This window comes from Zalophus californianus, chromosome 17 (genome assembly GCF_009762305.2).
Source record: "Zalophus californianus isolate mZalCal1 chromosome 17, mZalCal1.pri.v2, whole genome shotgun sequence".
Classification (NCBI taxonomy): Eukaryota; Metazoa; Chordata; class Mammalia; order Carnivora; family Otariidae; genus Zalophus; species Zalophus californianus.
In genome coordinates, this window is record NC_045611.1 from 59,801,827 (window position 1) to 59,821,760 (window position 19,934).

The following is a 19,934-nucleotide window of genomic DNA, read 5'->3' on the forward strand; positions in this document are numbered from 1 at the left end:
CGCCTGGGTGGCTCAGTCGTTAAGCATCTGCCTTCCGCTCAGGTCATGAGGGTCCTGGGATCAAGCCCTGCGTCAAGGTCTCTGCTCCGCGGGAAGCCTGCTTCTCCCTCTCCCACTCCCCCTGCTTGTGTTCCCTCTCTCGCTGTGTCTCTCTGTCCAATAAATAAAATCTTTAAATAAAAATTAAAAAAAAATAAAAATAAAAAAATTATTCATCTGAAATTCAAATTTAACTAGGACTTGTCCTATATTTTTATTTGCTAAATTTGGCAGTCCTAGTCTGACACATACATATTCAAAAATTAGTTATACGAAATATAGTATTAGTAAAAAGATTTTAAAATATAATAAACATGGGACACACTTATACTAAAAAAGTATTTATTGTTTACCTGGAATTTAAATTCAGGTGGGCATCCTGCATTTTTATTTACTAAACCTGGCAACCCTACCGTGGGACATAGCTACACTGAAAATTCCGTATACTACTATATATTTCTAGGTTTTAAAAATACACTAAAAGTGAAACCGTAATACTAAAAACCTCGTTGTTACCTGACATTTGAGGCTAACTGTGCCTCCTGTATTACTTCTTTGCGAAATCTGGCAATCCTATACTGGCACATATTCTACTAAAACAGACTTGTATTTTCTAAAACTATCTTAACATACTAAATGTGAGACACTCCTATAGGAAAGCAAACAAACAAAAAACCACGTTGAGGAAACGGAATCTCTGGCTCGCCGTCCCGCCTGGACACAGCCGTGAGAGCGCCTAACCGCCTCGCTCAGGCAGCCCCGCCCATCCTCCTACCCACCCCCCGCCCTCACCTCACTCAGACGCGGCGTGCCCCGTTGCCATGGCGACCGGATACGTCCTGGGTAACTCTGGGGCACCGCGGGGGCGAAGAAGCCCGTTCCAGGCGGCTTCCGATTGGCCCGCGCAGCCCAGCGCGTTACTACCCCGTCCCCCGCCGGGGAGTCCCGCGGCGGGGGACGCTCGGGGACGACTCTGCGCGCCTCTCCGGGCCAATGGCGGCCGCCCGCGGCGCGCGGGGTTCTGGGAGTTGTAGTCCGCGCGGCGGCGGCTCGGCTCGCTCGGAAGCCGAGGCGCCGCCATGACGGAGCGGCCCTGGCCGGAGCGGAGCCCGCGCGCGGTGAGTCCGCCGCGGCCCGTCCGGCCGTCCCGCCGCCTGTCCCTCGTCCGTCAGTGCGCCCGCCGGGCTGCCTGCCCGCGGGAAGGGGCCGGAGTCGGCGGGCGCTGGCCGGGGTCGCGTTAGAGGAAGCGCGGGTGGAGACGAGTCCGAGCTCGGGCGGGAGGCGCAGCCCGAGGCCGGCGGCGGGGCCGAGCCGGGCCGGGGAAGCCGTCGCGGGGCCCGGGGGATGAGGGAGACGGGCGCGCCTCGCGGGCCCCGGGGGGGGGGGCGGTGCGAGGTGGAGGCGGGCAGGGGGCCGGGGCGCGCCGTTGCGCCCAGCCCCGGCCCAGGTCGCGTCTCCCCTCCCCATCAGCCGGGGCGGAGAGCCCCTCCACCCGCGTTTGTCCACTCCGGACCCCACTCGGCCCGGCCCAAGCCCTCCCAACCCCCACCAGCCAGCCGCCCAGAAGCTGACACTGTCAGCGGCAGATCTCGGTGCCCACCGCAGGTAAGCCTGGCCTGTCCATGTGGCTCTGAGCCCTGCGAGTGACACTCGGAGACCCCCTAGCATCAATCCAGGTTACCCTCAGAGTGGACCTCCAAGACCCCAGGGCCGCGGTACTCCCCGTGCAGACCTCAAGCCCCGCCCCCACATCAGTGTAAGACCCCCGCTTCTTCCAGGGCCTCTGCTCAGCCCGGGTCTCCCGTTGGTCCCAGACCCCCGCGTGAGGTCACCACCCCCCCACGGGCCGCAGACACGCGCCCGTAGGCCTTAGGTGCTGTCGGCGAGGAGCCCCGCTTTGCCCCCTCCCGATCCCCCACCAACTCCGCTTCTCCCTACGTAGACTCCATCCCAGGACCCTGGAGGGTGCTGAGGGGCTGCGGTTCTTCGCCCTGGAGAATCTGCCCGGGGCGCACTTCCCTGCCACCGGAGAGAAGGGTAAGGTCCGAGATCCCAGAGCAGAAGCACTGCTTGAACCTGTGAAGCTGCGAGACGGGCCCTTTTTCTTTTTCAAAAATACACATATGAAAGTGTTACTACAGCATAAGAGTGTTTTTGCCTGTGGTCTCAGCAGGGGTGACGGAGGTTGTAAACGCGCAGTCAGGCTGCGGCGGCGGCAAGAAGCAGGCTCGAAGACGGCTGGCAGGGCACAGCCCTCGTGAGTCGCCCTCCCTGCGTTTGTACACCTCTCCTTCCTGATTGTAAAACCCACACACGTGCTCATGAAAAGTGCTCCAGAGGATCAAGAAGGAAAAAGTCACATGGAATACTCCTCCACTTTTCACTTGTCATAAGCATTTCCCATGTCATTAAAAATCCTTCCTAAATGTTTTTGTTCTTTTTTTTTTTTTCTTCATGATGAAGGTCAAACATCAATATACCATTTGGGGGAGATTAAGGAAGTATGAAGAACATAGCATTTGGCTGGCCGCCCTTGGGCCTTTCCCAGCGGCCCTTTTTGGGACCCTCATACATCATTTTACATCCCACTTTCCCCTGTACCTCATATCATCTGTATGTCACGTCTGCTTCCCTTGAGCATGTTATGTTCCCGTGCGTTTTGCAGTCGTAAATTCTCCGCCCTGTGATGGGAGGGTAGTTGATCTCACCAGGCTGGACTGTTGGGCACTTTTGTTGTGATTCTTGGTGCCTAAATCTTTGTCCCAATTTCAGATAAATTCCACAGCATGCGAACTTCCAGAATGGTCTTGATATACAAGCTGCCATAGTGCTTTCCAGAAAGGTCGTGCCAGTTTGTACTTTGACCATTGGATCAGCACACGGGACAAGTGTTTAAAAAAAAAAAAAAATCTCATTTTTATTTTTACAACTTTGTTTTCTTCAGTTATATGTTCACTATGGGAAGCTTGGAAAATGCACAAAATGCTATTTTTTCACTGCCCTTCCCACTTTCCCTCTGTTTTTAAAGTCTCTTTCCCCCCTTGTCCTCCTCACCGCCTCCTCCCTCAGCCTTAACTTAGTAAAAAAGGCAAGACAGCAGAGGCAGGGCAGGAGGCCTCTGTTGTGCTATTACATGGCATATCTGGCTGTTTCCATTTAAAGGGAATTTAAAGTCCAGTTCCTTATTTCAAGTGCTCAGGAGCCACATACTAGCTGGTGGCTACCATGCGGGATGGCACAGATGGAGACCATTTCCAACCCCGCAGGAAGTTCTGGGGGGCAGTGCTGGCTACTCCCAGGGCAGGAATCCAGTTCTCCTAGAGGCTCAGTAAACCATGTGTTGAATGACTAAATGAGTGAAGGAGGCAGATGTATGCTAAGTTAAGGAAATGAGATATGTTCACAATGAGGTAAGATTCGTGAAGACAGCACAATGAAGATGAGAAAAGGGTGATGGCGTGAGCCAGCGCATGGTGACATCCTGCGGTGGCGACAGGTGGGCTGGGATGAACATGAGAGTCGTGTGGGTGGGAACAGCAGGTACAAAGGTCCCGGGGTGACCAGTGCCTTGTTTTCAACACGATGTAACCCATGAGGGTCATATGGAAGGAGATTAGGTCAGAATGAGATGGGGAGGGCTCAGGTCAGTTCCTTGGGAACTAGAGGTCAGGGCAAGGAGGGGGGGAGTGAGGGGAGTCCTGAGCAAGGTGGTGGCCACCCTCTGATGTGGCCACTTTGCGCCTGCCCCTCTCTGCAGGCCCCCGACTGCTGACTGCATCCGCCTGCTGCCACCTGGGTTTGTCTGGAGCTGCTGGGACTGTCCTGGGATCCAGCCTGCTTGCCCCTTGAGGCCAGAGAGATGCTCCCGTTGGCCAAAGCCCTCGCCTCCCCCAGGAATCCCCAGACCCCGGCCCTGGGGGAGCAGGACGGGGCTCCTCAGCCGGCCAGCCCTGGGGATACTGAGGCCTGGCGCCTGCGTTTCCGACAGTTCCAGTACCGCGTGGCAGGCGGGCCACACCGTGCACTGGGTCAGCTCTGGATGCTGTGCCGTCAGTGGCTGCGGCCCGAGGCGCACTCCAAGGAGCAGATGCTGGAGCTGCTGGTGCTGGAGCAGTTCCTGGGCGCGCTGCCCAGCAAGATGAGGACCTGGGTGCAGTCGCAGGGTCCCCGAACCTGCAGGGAGGCCGCTACCCTGGTGGAGGACCTCACACAGATGTCGCAGCAGGAAGGTGAGGGGACGGGCCTCATCCCTAAGAGCGAGTGGCTGCCGGGGGGAGCAGGTGCCGGGTTTGGGTTCTGGCCAATGTCTCCGTGGCCCGGTGCCCAAGGATCGCGCTTCTTTTTCCTTTCGGACTCAGAGTGTCGCATCCGCCCAGCACTGCTCCCACCCACCCCCCACCGGCTCCTGTCCCGTTCCCTCTCCCGACCAGCAGCGCCCCAGGCCATCCGAGCAAACCCCCTGCCTGCACATGTCCTGCCAGTGCACATTGTCCTATCACACACCTGTGTTTTTCTTTGTTTTACATAAATGTCATTGTGCTGCACGCCTCTGTCTGCCTCACTTCTCTCGCTCAGTCGGTAATTGAGGATTTCTCCATTTTACCATGTGTCCATCTGGCCTGTGGCTTTGCATCTGTCTGCTCTCCCTCAGGAGGACCCCGGGTCTCAGCTCACACGAGGTGCTGTGAACCATGCCCCCCCACCCCCTACCCCAGTCCTGTCCGGGGGTCCCGGAGGTTACTAGTCCTCCCCTGCGTCCAGTCCATGGGGCGCAGACCCGTCCCAGAGGCCCAACAGCTGATTATGGAGACTGACGCCTAGGTCCACAGTTGTCACAGAACGAGTGTTGGAAAGAGCTCAGCAGACAGAGGGGTCTCAGGTAGCTGCAAGGTCTGCAGATGAATCTGAACACCCCCTCTCTCCCTCAGCTCCCCTTTCCCCTGCAGGGGCTTTGTCCCTGTGACCCTGTGTAGAATTGCCATCCTCCCAAGCCCCAGTTCCGAGGAATGGGGCTCCCTCTTTCCTAGTAATGTCAACAGAAGTGCAGACCCCATCACATCTGGAGGCGGTCAACCCTCAGGGCCTGGCACAGGTGCTGTGATCAGGGTATCTTCAGGCCCTAGGTTCAGAAAAACCTTGAAATCTACAGAAAACAGGGTTCCCAGGTCTCCACACTGCCCGCAGGAAGCAGGCTAACATGCTCGGGAAGGTTTTGCATGTCGCATTTTGCAGAGGCAAGAGCATGGTCCAAGTTGGAAGGCACTGATTGGCGTCATGGAGTCTTGTTCCCAGGTTCCTGTGGAATCATGAAGACGTGCAAGGCAGATAAAGTGGCCCTTGGAACTCACTGTTCCAGGAACCAAGGGGCCAGAAAGCTTTTGTGTCTGGCCCTAGGTGGACCCATACAGCCCCCAGGGCCTCAAGCTTAGGAGGCCCAGGCTGGTGTTAATGCTTTGCTGTCACCATCTTGAGGTTCCCTATCATTTTTCAGCAAGGGGGTCGCGTACATATTTTGCATGGGGCCAGGTTGTGGTCCTATGGACAGGGAGGTAGTTGGAGTAGCAGGTGGCCGGGCCTGATAAGGCATCTCTACCTGCATGTGAATGCCTGGAAGTCCCCAGGGACACAGGCAGGAGGCATCTGCCTCAAGATTGGGCTTTATTCCTTGGGAAAGGAAGCTCGCGGCAGCGGGTGTAGAATGGGAAGGGGCAGGATGAGATGTGCACTGAGGGAAGGGAGCCTAGGGGCTGGCTGGGGCAGGGCTGCGGGTGGGGTGCCTGAAGCCCAGATGGAATCCAGCAGGAGCCTGGCTCTCCTCTTTCCTGTGGGTGGCCCTCTCCAGTCACCGTGGTTCAAGTGCAGGGTGAAGAGAGACTCAATATTTCCATGTGAAGTCCCTGATGCCTGGTGTCTGGAAAAATAACAGAACAAGTCTCTCCCCACCTTAGTCCATGGTGTGTATCCCTCCCTCTGGCCCAGCGGTACACCTGGATGCAGAGGAGTGTCATGCCCATTACAGCCTATTTATTGATATTGATGCTCTCGGGCACAAGAGGGAGAGCATTGGGAGAGAGAGCCTGCACCTGGGGCCCTGCCTTTATTGGGGGGAGGCTGTCTAGGGTCTCAGAGGTATAGTCTTTACTGGCTAATTTAAAGCAGAAGAGTGGGAATTAGGATGTGAGTAGGGGGAAGTGAGTCACCCAAACTGTCAGTTATCGAGACCACCCAAGGCCTTCTGAATGAGGGACCTCCATGAGTGGGGGCAGCCCAATTCCTTATCTGGTTTTTTGCTAGTAGCTTTGTCATACAGCTGCAAATATGTTTATTCCAGATGGAGGTCTCTGAAATGGATGCCTCAGCAATCAAAAGTTTAATGTCAGGCCCAGCTCCGTGCTCTCCCCACACCCATCATCCTACCCTCTGTCCACACAGCAGCAGAGGGAGTGATCAGCTCCTCCCATGTCAGCCCGGCAGTGGGGCTGACCCCAGATCCCTGTCCTGGCTGTGTGCCTTGATCATCTGCCTTTAGGGCCTCACCTCCCTATAATAGCCCTGAAGCCTTGACTCTCACTGGATCCAGGGGTAGCCAGCTCATCATCTAGGCCTGGCTCAGACATCCATCCCTCTGAGAGGCTACCACGCAGGACCTCACTCATGTTCTCAAGGGTCCTCACCTCTCTGTGACTTTATAGGGTTTATCCTTTCCCTGTGTGTCTGTTCTCTGTCCTAGTTTATGTGAGCTTCGTGAGATCAAGGGCTCTGCATGCACCTTCAGGTGGTTTCTGGACAGTGGACAGTACCAGACACTTAGTGGGTGCAAGCCAATACAGGAGGGGGAGGTGCGGGTGAACAGAAACAGCAGGAAGAACCAAGGATGGGCATTTGGCAAGTAGCAGGCACTGTTGGGTATACTGTACAAAGTAAGGGTCCAACTTTGTTCTTTTGCATGTGGATTACCAGTTGTCCCAGCACCACTGTTGAAAAGACTCTTCTTTCCCCTACTGAATGGTTCTGGTACATTTGTGAAAAACCAATTGGCCAAAGATATGTGGGCTTAGTTCTGGACTCTCAATTCCTTTCAATTCTATGTCCAACTTTATGCCAGCACTGTACCTCTGTAGTAAGTTTTTTTGAAATCAGGAGATATGTGTCTTCCAACACTGTCCTATTTTAGGACCGTTTTGGCTATTCTGGGTCCCTCGGAATTTCATATACATTTTAGAAGCAACTTTTCCATTTCTGCAAAAAGAAGAAAAAAAGACTGTTGGGGTTTTGATAGGTATTGCATTGGACCTGTAGATCACTAAGTAGTGTTGCCATCTTAACGGTATTAAGTCTTCCAATCCATGTGTTTATTAATAATAATAATTAATAATGATGTTACTTATTTAGATTTTCTTTAATTCCTTTCAGTAGTAGTTTTCCAGTTTTCAGTGTAGAAGTCTTGTATCTCCCAGGCTAAATTTATTCCTAAGTATTTTATTCTTTTTGATTCTATAAGTAGAATTGATTCTTTTTGTTGCACATGAAATCTTCTGAGTTTCCTTTTTGGGTTGTTCATTGATGTTTTATAGAAACAACTAATTTTTATATGTTGATATTGTATCCTGTAACTTTGCTGAATTCACTTATTAGCTCTTGCCATCTGTGAATAGAGATAGTTTTTCTTCTTCCTTTCCAATGTATTTATTTTTTAAGAGATTTTATTTTATTTTTATTTTTTTAAGATTTTTTTATTTATTTGACAGAGAGAGACAGCAAGAGAGGGATTACAAGCAGGGGGAGTGGGAGAGGGAGAAGCAGGCTTCCCGCTGAGCAGGGAGCCTGATGTGGGGCTCGATCCCAGGACCCTGGGATCATGACCTGAGCCAAAGGCAGACACTTAATGACTGAGCCACCCAGGTGCCCTAAGAGATTTTATTTTTAAGTAATCTCTACCCCCAATGTGGGGCTTGAACTCACAACCCTGAGATCAAGAGTTGCATGCTCTATTGACTGAGCCAGCCAGGTGCCCCTTCCTTTCCAATTTAGATGACTTTTCCCCCCTTTTCTTGCCTAATTGCTCTGGCTAGAACTTCCAGTACAATGTTGAATAGAAGTGGTAACAGCAAACATCCTTGCCTTGTTCTTGATTGGGGGGAAGCTTTCATTCCCTCATAATTACGATGTTTTTATCATTAGAGGGTACTGGATTATATCAAATGCTTTTTCTGCATCAACTGAGATGATCATGTGGTCTACTAATATGGTGCATTATATAGCTTGATTTTGATGTATTGAACCACATAACAGTTTGATTATAGTGTGTCTCAGTGTGGATCTCTTTGAGTTTATCCTATTTGGAGTTTGTTCAGCTTCTTTGAATGTACAGATTCGAGTATTTTATCTATTTTAGGAAGTTTCCCGCCATTGTTTTTTCAACTATTTTGTCTCTCTGTCTTCCTTTAGGACTCCTGTTATGTGTCTGTTAGTATGTTTTATGGCGTCCCACGAGTCCCTCAGTCCCTGTTCATTCTTCTTCTGCTCCTCAGACTGTACAATTTTAATCGATCTATCTTCAAGTTTACTGGTCCTTTTCTCTGCCAGCTTAAATCTGAGGTTGAATCCCCCTAGCAAATTTTTCATTTTAGTGATTGTACTTCTCTGCTCCAGAATTTCTGTTCAGCTCCTTTATATAATTTCTCCTTATTGATATCCTTTATTTGCTGAGAACATCATTCTCCTGATTTTTGATAGTTCTTTGTTCATGGATTCCTTTAGCTCTTTGAGGGTATTTAAGACAGTTGATTTAAAATCTTTGTCTAGTAAGTCCAATGTCTGGGCTTCTTCAGGGACAGTTTCTGCTAATTTCTTTTTATTCCTGTGAATGAGATATACTTTCTTGGGTCTTTGCATGCTTCTTAATTTGTTGTTGGGAACTGGGCATTTTCAATATTTGATAATATAATGTGATAACTCTGGAGATCAGATTCTCTTCCCTCCCCAGGTGTTGTTGGGAGCCTGATGCAGGGCTTAATCCCAGGACCTTGGGATCATGACCTGGGCCAAAGGCAAATCCTTGACTGACTGAGCCACTCAGGTGCCCTATTTTGGAAACTTTTCTAAACTATTTTTGTAAATGCTACATTCTTTATTGTGTGTGCTCACTAAAGTTTCTGTTTCGTTAATTTAGTGTTTGGCCAGAAATGTGACAGAAATTTCCTTAAATGACTGGAGCTAACAAAACAAAACCCTCCTGGTTTTTGTAGGAGCTAACAAAACAAAACCCTCCTGGTTTTTGTTAGGTAGGCTCTGAGTTGAGGTACTCCTTCAATGCTTAGTTTCTCCATTTACAACTCTCCTGAGCCTTGACTTCCTGGTTACATGGGGCCTAAAGATCAATCAGAGATGAAGGCTTGGGATCTTCTCATGTTTTCTACCATGTGTTTAGTCCTGATCATATGCATGGCCTGCTAGACTCTCTGGTAAAGCCTTTATTCCCACATGTACCTCTTTCTCCAGCCTGTAGTTTCCTAGGCTTTTTTGGTCTCTCTGCTGTTTGCTCCATCTGTCATCCCTGCTACAGGTGGTTGTGGCTAGTATATGCCTTCAAATGCTTTTGACAAATGCTGTTCAGGAGGCCACTCCAGTCCTGAGGGTTCTGAGAGGGCATAACGAAGGTAAACCCCTGAACTAATCCTTCAGGGAGTCACCAGACAGGTCACCAGACAAACATACAAATGCAATGCTTTGGGAACAAGATCTGTCCTGTCCCCTGTGGCTTCAGGAAGCCACACCAATAACATGGACTGCCATTCACACAGCCCCTCCTAGCTGCAGCATGGGGTTGGTAGGCGGGTAAGTAAAAATGCCATAACACCTTCTAGTTGAAATTTAATAGATTCTTTCTATTAAGCATTCCCTCATCCTTGTTTTGTTTTGTTTTGTTTTAAATCAGATTCAAGTTCCCAAAAAGTTAACTCTGAAAGCTTTTGCTGGCTTAATTGTTGCTTCAGGGGAGGGACTGATTTTGGGAGCTCCCTATTCTGCGACGTTTTGGCAATGCTTTGCCATTTGGCAAAGCAAACTTTCTGTTTGCTTTTTAAAAATAATGTTATTGAAACATAATTCCCATACCAAATAATTCACCCATTTAAAAAAAATGCAATTCAGTGATTTTGAGTATTTTTACAGAGTTGTGCAACCATCATCACCATCTAATTTCAGGACATCTTATTCACCCCAAAAGGAAACCTCAGATCATTAGCAGTCACTCCCCATTCTTCTCTCCCCCCAGGCCCTGGCCATCACTAATCTACTTTTTTGTCTTTATGGATTTGCCTGTTCTGTACATTTCATATAAATGAAATCATATAATATGTGGCCCTTTGTGTCTGGCTTCTTTTACTTAGCATAAGGTTTCCAGGGTTCATCCATGTTGTAAAATATATCAGTACTTCATTCTTTTTATGGCTGAATAATATTCCATGGGATGGATATACACTGTTTCTTCATTCATCATTTGATGGACATTTGGGTTGTTTCTACTTTTTGGCTATGATGAACAATGCTGCTATGAACATTCACATACAGCTATTTGTGTGGACATGTTTTCATTTCTCTTGGGAACACACCTAAGGAGGGGAAGTATGGGGTCATATGGTAACTCTATGTATAACTTTTTGAGGAACTGCCAAATTGCCTTCCAAAGCAACTGTTTGCTTTTTATAGAACACATTTTCAGCCTACAAAACTGTATGAAAAGTACTATAGTGAACACCCATGTAACGGCCATGAAGCCATCTCAGAGCCTAACCTCCTGAAAGGCAGCTTAGGTTGTTATTTAAAGAAATGACACATTGTGGAGTTCACTAGGTCCACAGTGCAGGTCTCCTCCACATTCCTCTTGCCCTGCTCACCCTGCCTGTCCCAGAGCGGGGCAAGGCCTTGAGTTTCTCATTGCATGTGCATGTTTGTACTTCTTCTTCTTATTTTGTATCCATAACAGTGTATGGCTCTGTTTCCCGTGTCCTAAACCTATAAATGGTGTCCTTCCATAACCGTTATCCTGCCCTGGTTTTTGTCCCCCTACAATGTGTTTTGTGGTAGATCCATGGGCCCCTGCTTCAACTATCTTTGCTACCTGACTACATTCTACCTCAGTAGGGTTCCAGTTGTGGGATGAGGCCCCCGTCCAGGCTTTCCATGTTAGTCAGTACTGCAGGAAATGTCCTCATGGGCCTCTCAGGGGCACACACGGGCATGGAGTGTTGGGTGAGAAGACCCGTCCTCAGCTGCTTCTCATGTCACTGGGGCCTCATGACTGGCAGCCCTAGAAAGGTCTGGAGCAGGGGGTGGGGCTGTAGGTAGAAGCTTGTTGGAAGGATAAAGGCAGTGGCATATATTGCTCTTGCCCTGGCCTCCCTGGGGTCTTCAGAGATGCTCATGGGATTGGTTGCCCCCCCCCCAGTGCAGGAAATATGGGGATTTAGGGGCTCTGGGTCACGCAGGCCTCTCACCATCCCTTTCTCCCGCCCAGTTCTGGTATCTCTCAACGACCACCAGGATAAGAGCATCAGCGAGGAGGAAGACGGGAAGAGCCCGAGGTCCCAGAAAGACCCATCCCAGGTGAGCCCAGGGCCCCTGGCTCCATGCTCCTACATTCCTGGGGCACCATGAGCATCACTGCTGTGACAGGCTGAAGGACATCCCACCCAAGCTCTGTGCAAGGCTGTCCCAACACTCCCAGGAAGCCTGAACTCCACACCTCTAACCTGTGCCACAAATCCCAAAACTTGCTGTAGCTCAGTGCTGGGCAAAATACAGCTACTAGGTTGTGCTCTGCTGCAGACCATCTTCATCCCCCTCCACGGGGGGGGCAGGCCCTCTGCTCGTTCTTTACCAGGCACCAGCCAGATGCTGAGGTCCCCATCCTCGTGTATAATCCACAACTACATGCTGGGTATATTGAAAGATTTCTGGTGCTGCCCCTCCAAGTGCTGCCACGTAGGAGCTTGGGTGCCCTCGCCCAGATGCCGTCCATAGTATCTGTAGTAGTCGGGTATGAACCCGAGAAGCCTGTGGATTCTTGGAGGGGCTGGGAAAGACTCCAAGAGGGCATCCCCGACAGCAAGATCTATTCTTGCAAAGGCCCCAAGTGAGAGGGGACCATGGTGTATGTCAGGGACCAAGGGAAACTTGGTGTGGCTGGAGCTCATGGAGTGATGGGGACAGGCCCCCAGCAGGGACTACAGTGATTGAAACAGTGGGGGCCAGACGATGTCGATTTGATAACAGGCAAAACACAAAAGAAACAAAAACCAGACCACATTCCCTTCCCTCGGGCGTCAGGCAGATTCACGGCACCTTGCTCGCACCTCCTGTGGCCTCTGTGACCTCACCCTTCTTCAGACCACAGGCCCTTCTGTCTCCCACTGATTTGCCACTCTCTCAAATGTTAACCCCCAATGCCAAGGCCCTGTCAGGACCTGCATCCCCGGCACACGACTGTCAGTCTGGGTGTCCTTGAGACACCCTACCTCTCTCTCCTATGGGGGTCGTGTGGCCTCCCTCAGTCACGACCAATACCACCATCTCCCCTCCCAAGCCCCTCCACGCCATTCACAAGCAACCTCAAAGAATCTTTGGCTTCCTTTCGTCTTCTATGTCCACGCTCAGAGAGAAAAAGAACAGGAGTCATGTGCTTCCCTTTTAAAAATGGGAATGTTACAATGAGCACACGGAAAGATGCTGAAGATCACTAGCCATCAGGGAAATGCAAATTAAAACCATGATGAGGTATCACTACACACCTACTGGAATGGCTAAAAGTAGAAAGAGGGGCAGCAGCAAGTGCTGGCGAGGGTGCGGAGAACCTGGAACTGTTTCATTGCTGGTAGGCAGGCGAAGGGGTAAAACCAATCTGGAAGACGGTTTGGTTGTTTCTTACAAAGTTAAGTATACACGTGACACATGACCCAGCAATCCCCCTCCTGGGACTGGGTGTTTAGCCAGATGAAACGAAAACTTATGTTCCTACAAAAACCTGGACACAAATATTCACAGCAGCTTTGTTTGTAATAGCCCCAAACTGGAAACAACCCACATGTGCATGTGATTGGATAAACATTCATTTATCCTGCACACCATGGAAAACTACCCAGCAATATAATGGAAGAAACTCTTGATTCACACACAACTTGGATGGATCTGAAGGGCACCATGCTGTCAAAACAGTTAATCTCAAAAGGTACATACTATGAAATCCCATTTATATGACATTCTTGAAAAGACAAAATGATAGCCACAGAGAACAGATCAGTGGTTGCCAGGCAGGAGTTCTGGGTGGAGGGAAAATGTGACTATGCAGGGGTAGCATGTGGGAGGTTTCTCTGGGTGGTGGAACCTTCTGGTCGTGATTGTGGTGGTAGTTTCACGAATCTATATACGTGTTAAAATTAACAGGCCTGTACATGTACACACACACACACACACACACACACACAATGGATTTTATATTATGAAGTAAAATTAAGAAAAATTAAGTTAAAGGAACCATTAAAAAATGGTATTTCCCATTAAGCCAAAGTCCAGTCCTTTCTGTGTTCCCAGAGACCACCCCCTCTTATGATGCTGGGGTCTAGTATCATATTGAGGTTTTTTGATTTGCATGCCTGGTTTTTTGAAGGACCCACTAGTCTGAATCTTGTTTCTTCTCTGGCTCCTATGTTCTGCCTGGAGACCATTTTCATTCTTTAGTTAGTAACAACAGAAAAAAGACATCTGAACAAAAACATGAGACAAAAGACGAATAATGCACCCAGTGCTCTGCAGAAGAGCTCAGCCCACCAAAGAAACACCTGTGTACCTCTGTAGACATCAGCAGCAGATCATCCCCACCCTTGAATTCACCTGCATGAATCTCTATCTCTGACCTGCTATGGCTGGGGAAGAAGAAAGGAGTTATTCTTAATTGTCTTGTTCTAGGCTTGCAGGAGGAAATATCTTCTTATAAAACTTTTTCAAACACACACCATGTGGTAGGCTGAAAAATGCCTCCACCAACCCCTTTTGCCCCACCAAATGTCCATGTCCCCATCCCCTGGAACCTGGGAATGCTACCCTAGGTGGCAAAGGGGACTTTTTGCAGGTGTCATTAAGGTAGGACCCTGAGAAAAGGAGATTACCCTGGATTATCTGATTGGATTCTAAATGTAATCACAAGTGTCCTTATAAGAGGGAGGCAGAGGGAGGTTTAACTACAGAAGACAGGACCGTGACCTGAGCACAGAGGTAGTGAAGATGGAGTAAGGTCCACAAGGCAGAGAATGTGCGTGTCTAGAAGCTGAGAAAAGGCCAGGAAACAGACTCTCCCCTGGAGGCTTCAGAAGAAATGAGCCTTGGCAGACACTAACTTTAGCCCGGAGAAACTGATTTCAGACTTCTGGCCTTCAGAGCTGTAAGAGAAATTTGTGTTGTTTTCGGCCACTAAGCTTGTCATGGTTTGTTACAGCAGCCATGGGAAACGAACACACACTACATACACCCAAGTAGAGAGAATAGAGTAATGGACCCAGGGTTGTATTCGGACTTACGTGGGCCCTAAGAATTTTTGTCCGATAAGAGTCATATCAAAGTTATACTCATGAGCTTCCACAAAATAGTAAAAGTTATATTTTACGACCATTTGGTACAAAGATGAATACATTCCAGGCTGGAGTAGTCACTATATTCATTTTTTTTTTTTTTCTGACTGATTTTAAAAGACATTAAAACATATTGCAAGAAACTCGTTTCTCCAAAAAGTTTCATGGGCCCTGGGCTGTTTCTGGCACGTGGTGGAGAAGTCAGCCCCAGATGGGCCACAATGCCTGACACATGGCCAGATGTGTTGATGGAAACCCCTTTTCCATCCTGGATTCTCCCCTGGGAAATCACAGACATGCTCACACCCCATCTCCACACTCCCTACAAGTAGGGCCTGGGCTTCAAGGACTCTTTTTCCTCAACTGAATCTATTATATCTTTTTTAGTTTTGTATTGAGATATAAATGATGTATAATATTATGTTAGTATCATGTGTACAGCAATGATTGGATATGCATATATTTTGTGAAATGATCAGCTACAGTAAATCTAATTTAACATCTACCACCACAAAAAGTTACAAATATTTTTTCTTGTGATGAGAACTTTTAAGATTTGCTCTCTTAGCAACTTTTAAACATACAATACAGTATTATTAACTATAGTCTCCATGCTGTACATTATGGGCCCAGGACTTACTTGTTTTAAAACTGGAAGTTTGTACCTTTTGACCCCCTTCATCTATTATATTCCCCCCCACACACACCCACACGCTCCTGGCAAAGCATCCAGACTCTTCTTTTTTTAGACATACACCCAGCTCCAACTGCCTCAACTAAAACCATTAACAGTAATCCCTCAACAGCAGTAAATAGCTGGTTGGCATTCACATTTCCCATTGTTCTTATTTTCTTTTTCTTGGCTGCTTAGACAACAGATTTGGGCCCCACATCCCACTCATTGCCCCTCACTGTCCGTGGAATGATCAGAGCCCCGGTCAACAGGACTCTGGGGACATTTTTTGTGTTTGGAGCTATAGAGCAGGCTCAGAAATGTCCTGGTATTCTGTGCGTGGCCCATGTGTGTTTGTCAGTGTCTTCACCGGTCTCTGGATGGTGGCCCACACTTCCAAGTCAGGGGAACTAACATGCCCTAACATGCTCCCCCCACATACACACACACACACACACACACACACACACACAGGTCCTGAGCCTTCTCTCAACCCCTCATCATCCATGGTCATGGTCTCAGGCCACTGAGGAGGAGGCGGGACTCTCAGCAGCTGAAGGTCTTAGGTGGTCAGGTCCCAGAAAGAGAGAGGGACTCCTGCCTACCCCCTTGCAGATGGCGGCCCCTCTGGTGACTGTTAGAGAATTCAGTAGATGTTTGTTTGACACTGAAAACTAGTATTTAGTAAGAAACAGAAAATCAATAATTCAGCCAAACACACCAACCACATATTCCCAGCCTGAAAGTGAAGAATCTCATACCTTAATTCTCTCCCACGGCACCCCATCCCCAGCTCCCTCTCTCCCTCAGTCCCTAGTGCCTAGCAGTCCTAGCCTGGGTCCTTGGGGGGCCCTAAATCCCCACACCTGTATCCGAGGTGGGTGACAGCAGCAGAAAGCAGAGACCAACCCAAGACAAGCCTTTCTGACATGCGCTTGACCTCCTGGTTGACTCTCACTTCTTGTTTTCCCAGCACACTTGAATATTGTCCATTTGTATTGAGGGGTGTCATTGTGTTCTTCCTCTAGCCACAAACCCTGAATGATCCAGCCACCACAGTGGAGGCCGGTCAAGCCCTTGCCAGGTGCCTGGCTCTGAGCACGTTGTGCAGACATCCCCTTCAGGCCCAGAGAGGGAAAGCCCCTTGCCCAGGGCCACACAGCAAGTAGGGCTAGCCTGGATGCAAAGCCAGGGCCGTACATTTCAGATCCTCACTCCTCAGCAGCAAGCTCTGAGACCCCACTTTGTGTGGGATTTGTGTGCCTGTCGGTGGGATGGGTGACAGGAATGCTTTGGTGACAGGTGAGACGCGGAGTCCTATTGCTGCTCATCACCCTCTGGGGGACTTGGTTCTCAGGGACAGTGCAGCTACTAGGGGCAGGTCAGAACCCCACAGGTGATACTGACCTCAGTCCTCACATAGGGCCGGGTGCTCTGTTTAATGCTATGCTGTTGCCGTGAACATCAGTGGTTTTCAAGCGAGGGTGTACTATTCAGGGTTTTCCACGGAAACAAAACCAGTAGGATTTATATAGACATAGAGAGAGATGTATTAAAAGGAACTAACTCACACGATTATGGAGGCCAAGGAGTCCCCGATTCGCTATCTGCAAGCTGGAGACACCAGAAAGCCATCTCCAGGGCAGGGAACTTCATCTCAAGCCCAAAGGTCTAAAGACCACAGGAGTCTCAGTCTGAGTCCAAAGGCCAAGAATCGAGGAGGGGTTCAATGTCTTAGGGCTGAAGGTGGCTGTCCCAGCTCAAGCAGAGAGCACAAATGCACCCTTCTGCCTTTGTGTTCAACTTGGGCCCTCAACGGCTTGGGTGATGCCCACCCACATTGGTGAGGATGATCTTTATTCAGACTGCCAGTACAAAAGCTAGTCTTCCCTGGAGACACCCCCACAGATACGAGAAATGATACTTTACCAACTATTGGGCCATCCCTTAGCTGATTGACTCCTAGAACTAACCATCACAAAGGGGCCTTGCGTTTTCATTTTGCACAGGGAGACCCTCGAATTATGTCTCCAGTCCTAGTAACAGTCCTCTGGGAATGTGCGTTTGGGGTGTTAAAATTAAATACAAAATGGAGAACAGACTTGAACATTCCATGAGCAGACGAAACCACTTACCGCATAAGTGAGACTTAATTTCGTGTGTTCTGCAAAACAAGCAAAACATAACCTGGGCCACCTCGTGCAAATACCTCTGATGATCAGTAAAGAAACTTGTCATCTTCCTAAACACGGTATAAGATAATCACTTTGAGCCAGCCCCTGCTGTCTGGAAATCCCTTTGTAATAACCATCATCAAGAAGGTTAAACGACCTCCTCATTTTCACTGTACAAGCCTCCAGGCTTCATATCAGTCTTGGATTTCAAAGCTCCCAGTTCGTAGACTATTTTTATTTGCACAATAAACTCTTACTAAATACTGTTTATTGGTTTGGTGGCTTTTTTTTTTTTTTTGGCACCTTTTTGGGGAGGAGGGAGCGGTGGCTTTAGTTTTACTATTCTTGGGGTTTTGAAAGGAGGCAATACTGTCCCTCTGCTGTGGTGGCACTGGGCAGATGGCTCTCTGGTGGCTGCTCCAAGCCCTGGCGGCATGGGGCAGTTGCTGAGCAGGACTGTGTTTGCCATTCCAGGCATCGGAGCTGGGGCTCCCCCAGGAGGGCGAGTGGCTGCAGCCTGCCCAGCCCCAGCGGAGTCCCCACACCAGGGCGGGGGCCGAGGCATCCTGCACCCTGGGCTCACTCGGTGAGTGTTTGGGTCCTACGGCAATCCTGAGGGCTGGGAACCGATTTAAAGTCTGGCAAGGGTTTGACTATGCTGATGGCAGTGTTGGGGGGCTTTGGTGATGAACTCTATACCTTCCCCCAGAAATTGTGCACACCAGGAGTGGGGACTGATATCGCGCCCCCCCCCCCGCCCCCACAACAGCCACTCAAACGTTTCCACCCCTTGACCAGGGCTTCAGCCTCCTAGCATGAAGGCAGACAGACTGAAGATGCTGCAGCATGGGGTCCCCTCAGCAGCCTGCCCAGGTGAGGACAAGGGGGCCCAGGGCCATGGGATCTGCCCCCCAACCCCACCTATCCCTTTATCTTAAGAAAGGAAAGGACTGAGGGCACTAAGGCCCTGCTGAGTACAGGTTACGGGCTGCCTGCTCTTCTCAGCAGTCCCTGGGGGGGAAGGAGGGCAGGGAGATTCCCAGAGTGTGGCCTCCAGCCCCTGCTCCTTCGCTAACAATTAACCCTTTTCCCTCACCCTCCCCAGGCCTGGGCTGCTCGCCTCTGAAGCCTAGTATCTGGGATGAACCTCCCTGTGGGCAGGTTGGGGACAGAGCCCTGAGGAACAGACACTCCCTCCCCAGGCTGGCCCAGGACGCTCCCCAGGCAGAAGGGGGTACCTGGCAGGCAGGGGCTGCCCCCAGGGACGCTGTGCTTCAGGGCACTGGAGGCCAAGGGCCTGCTCCCGAGGGGCCCCTGCACCCGAGCCCGCAGCCCGGCCTGGTTGCAGACCCCACCCTCCCAAGTGCTCAGAGCAGCGGTCCCCCAAAGAGACCTGCGGACAGCGATGCCCACCTGCCCTTACTCAAAGACACCAAAGCCTCCCCTGAAGAGGCGGCGCAACCGGCTGCTGCCCCCTCCTCGGGGCGCTCGGCGGCGACCCAAGTCCCCCCAGGGGCGCGGCCCTTCGCGTGTGTTGAGTGCGGGGAGGTCTTCACCTGGGTCACCCACTTCATCGAGCACCAGAAGCGCCACCTGGAAGAGGGGCCCTTCTCGTGCCCCGAGTGCGGCAAGGCCTTTCTGCACGCCTCCGTCCTGGAGGAGCATCGGAAGATCCACCTGCTGCAGCCGCTGCGCAAGAGGCCCCGGCGGGGCGGGGGCGAGGGGCCAGGGGAGGCCGGCCCGTTGGAAGCGGCGGATGGAGGCCCCCGCGCCCAGGATGCGGATGGAGACCGGCGCGGGGAGCCCTCCGGCCGCGAGCGGCCCTTCGAGTGCGGCGTCTGCGGGAAGGCCTTCCCCTGGATGGTCCACCTCCTCGACCACCAGAAACTGCACGCCACGCAGTGAGCGGACGCGGGCCCCGGGTGACAGCGACCCCCGGCGGACTCGTCCTGCAGGCGACCCGGGACCCGCCACCCCCGCCGCGTCCCCCCCCGGTGACAGCGACCCTCGGAGGGCTCGTCCTGCAGGCGACCCGGGACCCGCCACCCCCGCCGCGTCCCCCCCGGCGACAGCGACCCTCGGAGGGCTCGTCCTGCAGGCGACCCGGGACCCGCCACCCCCGCCGCGTCCCCCCCGGTGACAGCGACCCCCGGCGGACTCGTCCTGCGGGGCGACCCGGGACCTGCCGCGTCTCCCGGGCGTCGCCGCGCCTGCCACTTACCCCGGGTGACAGCGACCCTCGGCAGACTCCCCCTGTGGGGCGACCCGGGACCCGCCGCCTTCCCCGGGTGTCTCCGCGCCCCCGCCGCGTTCCCGAGTGACAGCGACCCCCGAAGGGCTCGTCCTGCGGAACGACCCGGGACCCGCCACCCCCGCTGCCGAGTTCCCCAGATGACAGCGACCCCTGGCGGACTCGTCCTGTAG

The 19,934-nt window shown here is 51.2% G+C and overlaps 1 protein-coding gene across 1 annotated transcript; it reads left to right on the forward strand.

The window, feature by feature from the left end:
* Positions 1 to 1,000: 1,000 nt before the first annotated feature.
* ZSCAN1 (zinc finger and SCAN domain containing 1) lies at positions 1,001 to 19,934 on the forward strand. The gene is made up of 8 exons (XM_027619295.2): positions 1,001 to 1,157; positions 1,982 to 2,076; positions 2,213 to 4,268; positions 11,558 to 11,646; positions 17,985 to 18,096; positions 18,309 to 18,383; positions 18,616 to 19,411; positions 19,538 to 19,934. Exons 3-8 carry the CDS (start codon positions 3,899 to 3,901, stop codon positions 19,932 to 19,934), a joined length of 1,839 nt encoding a protein of 612 aa, XP_027475096.1. The 5' UTR covers positions 1,001 to 1,157; positions 1,982 to 2,076; positions 2,213 to 3,898.

Coding starts and splice junctions, on each gene's coding strand:
- ZSCAN1 (XM_027619295.2), top strand. CDS start 3,899: ATGCTCCCGTTGGCCAAAGCCCTCGCCTCCCCCAGGAATCCCCAGACC. Junction 4,269..11,557: donor ACAGATGTCGCAGCAGGAAG/GTGAGGGGACGG, acceptor TCTCCCGCCCAG/TTCTGGTATCTCTCAACGAC. Junction 18,097..18,308: donor CTGCACCCTGGGCTCACTCG/GTGAGTGTTTGG, acceptor CCCCTTGACCAG/GGCTTCAGCCTCCTAGCATG.